The following is a 1,483-nucleotide window of genomic DNA, read 5'->3' on the forward strand; positions in this document are numbered from 1 at the left end:
GCCAAAGTGCTGCTCATAGGGGGTCATATGATTGTTGGGTTTTTCTCTGTATGTGTTATTGTAGGGTCGACCTTACAGTATAAAGCTCCTAGAGGCAACTGTTGTGATTTGATGCTGTGTAAATAAAACTGAAGTGAATTCACTTCCTTCTCCCAGCTTCCTGCGTTTGCCTTCTCTCCTCGACACCCAGACTTTTACCATTAGTGACGAATTTATTTGGGCACAGAGCAGCTGTGCTGGAGAAACAGACGTGGATGCGGACATTTATTCACTCTACTGGCAACATTAGCACAGGTGAGGTGCAGGTGACGCATACTCCCAGCAGAGCATCCCTCGGGTCTCCACCTCAGAGCTCCAATTAGCTCTCAAACTAAGCACCTCCATCCTCCTGAGAGTGGAGACGAGGAAACTCAGCAGGAATTCACCCCCACCCACCTCATTAGGCTCAGGGTGGGGCCAAAGGTCAGCCTTCCCATAAATACCTGCGACTGCTTGGTGACTCACCAGTTGTTGACCTGCAGGATGGTGAGGCCGGTGTCCTGAGCCAGCTGCTTCTTCTGCTCCTCCGATGGGTACGGGTGCTGCAGGGGGACAAAACACGCCAACATTAGTGCGCTGCAATTAACAAGGAAGCAGTGAGCCAATTAGAGAAGGAAGCATCCTGGGACTACTGTTAATCAGACTGTGTGTGTGTGTGTGTGTGTGTGTGTGTGTGTGTGTGTGTGTGTGTGTGTGTGTGTGTGTGTGTGTGTGTGTGTGTGTGAGATTTTTACTGAAACACGCTCTGATCACAGCTGATCAGCTGGATTTAAACACATGACGTCTGCAGATAAACGTATAAAAATGACAGAAAATAATCCCTGAGACGGCCGCCGGTGTTTGAGCTGCAGATCCTCTGAAGATTCAGTGACTGTTATGTAAAGTTTGAGTTTCTGTAACCTGCAGCTGCAGGTGTGGACGGTGTTTTTTCAGTTTTAATATTTCTTTTGTTTTCTATGCTGTGAGTGAAAAATGTGTCTCTGAGACGTTACGGCGTCCCGGCTGTCTGCAGCTCACCTTGTGCCAAATGTCTCAAAGCAACGTTTGTGGAAAACAGCACTTTAAATAAAGCGCCGGGGGCTCGGGTGGGGGTTCATGTAAAGTTCATGTTAACGAGGTTCAGCAGCGCCATGAACAGTAAATAATGTCTTCAGTTTGTTGGTGCGCTGACTGAAACCAGCTGCTGCCGCCCGGCCCCACAGAGCAGCACCTCCACTAACACCACCCTCGGTCCAGTCTGCAGACACCCAGATGTGCAGACCAGCAGGGACAGCACGCTCAGTTCCAGGTTAGACTCATAGTGATGGAGCCCCACACTGTCACTGACTTTCACCAGTCGACACTTCTGTAAAGCCGGACTTTCATCCAGAGAGGAGGCCGACTGAGTGACAGGCAGGTTTGTAGCAGAGTCAGAGCTCTGCAGGACTCTGTGGGGCTCTGCGGG

General features: G+C 50.1%; 1 protein-coding gene across 7 annotated transcripts in view; it reads right to left on the reverse strand.

The window, feature by feature from the left end:
* The window catches only part of meis1a (Meis homeobox 1 a), a 29,456-nt gene that overhangs the window by 8,055 nt on the left and 19,918 nt on the right, over nt 1-1,483 (reverse strand). For all 7 annotated transcript variants that reach the window (XM_013914805.1, XM_005748578.2, XM_005748580.2 and 4 more), the window contains exon 9: nt 505-581. In XM_013914805.1, the coding sequence (XP_013770259.1) occupies nt 505-581 (77 nt within the window). The remainder of the gene's footprint in view (nt 1-504; nt 582-1,483) is intronic.

This window comes from Pundamilia nyererei, unplaced genomic scaffold, assembly GCF_000239375.1.
Source record: "Pundamilia nyererei isolate P.nyererei 1_Seehausen unplaced genomic scaffold, PunNye1.0 scaffold00225, whole genome shotgun sequence".
NCBI lineage: Eukaryota > Metazoa > Chordata > Actinopteri > Cichliformes > Cichlidae > Pundamilia > Pundamilia nyererei.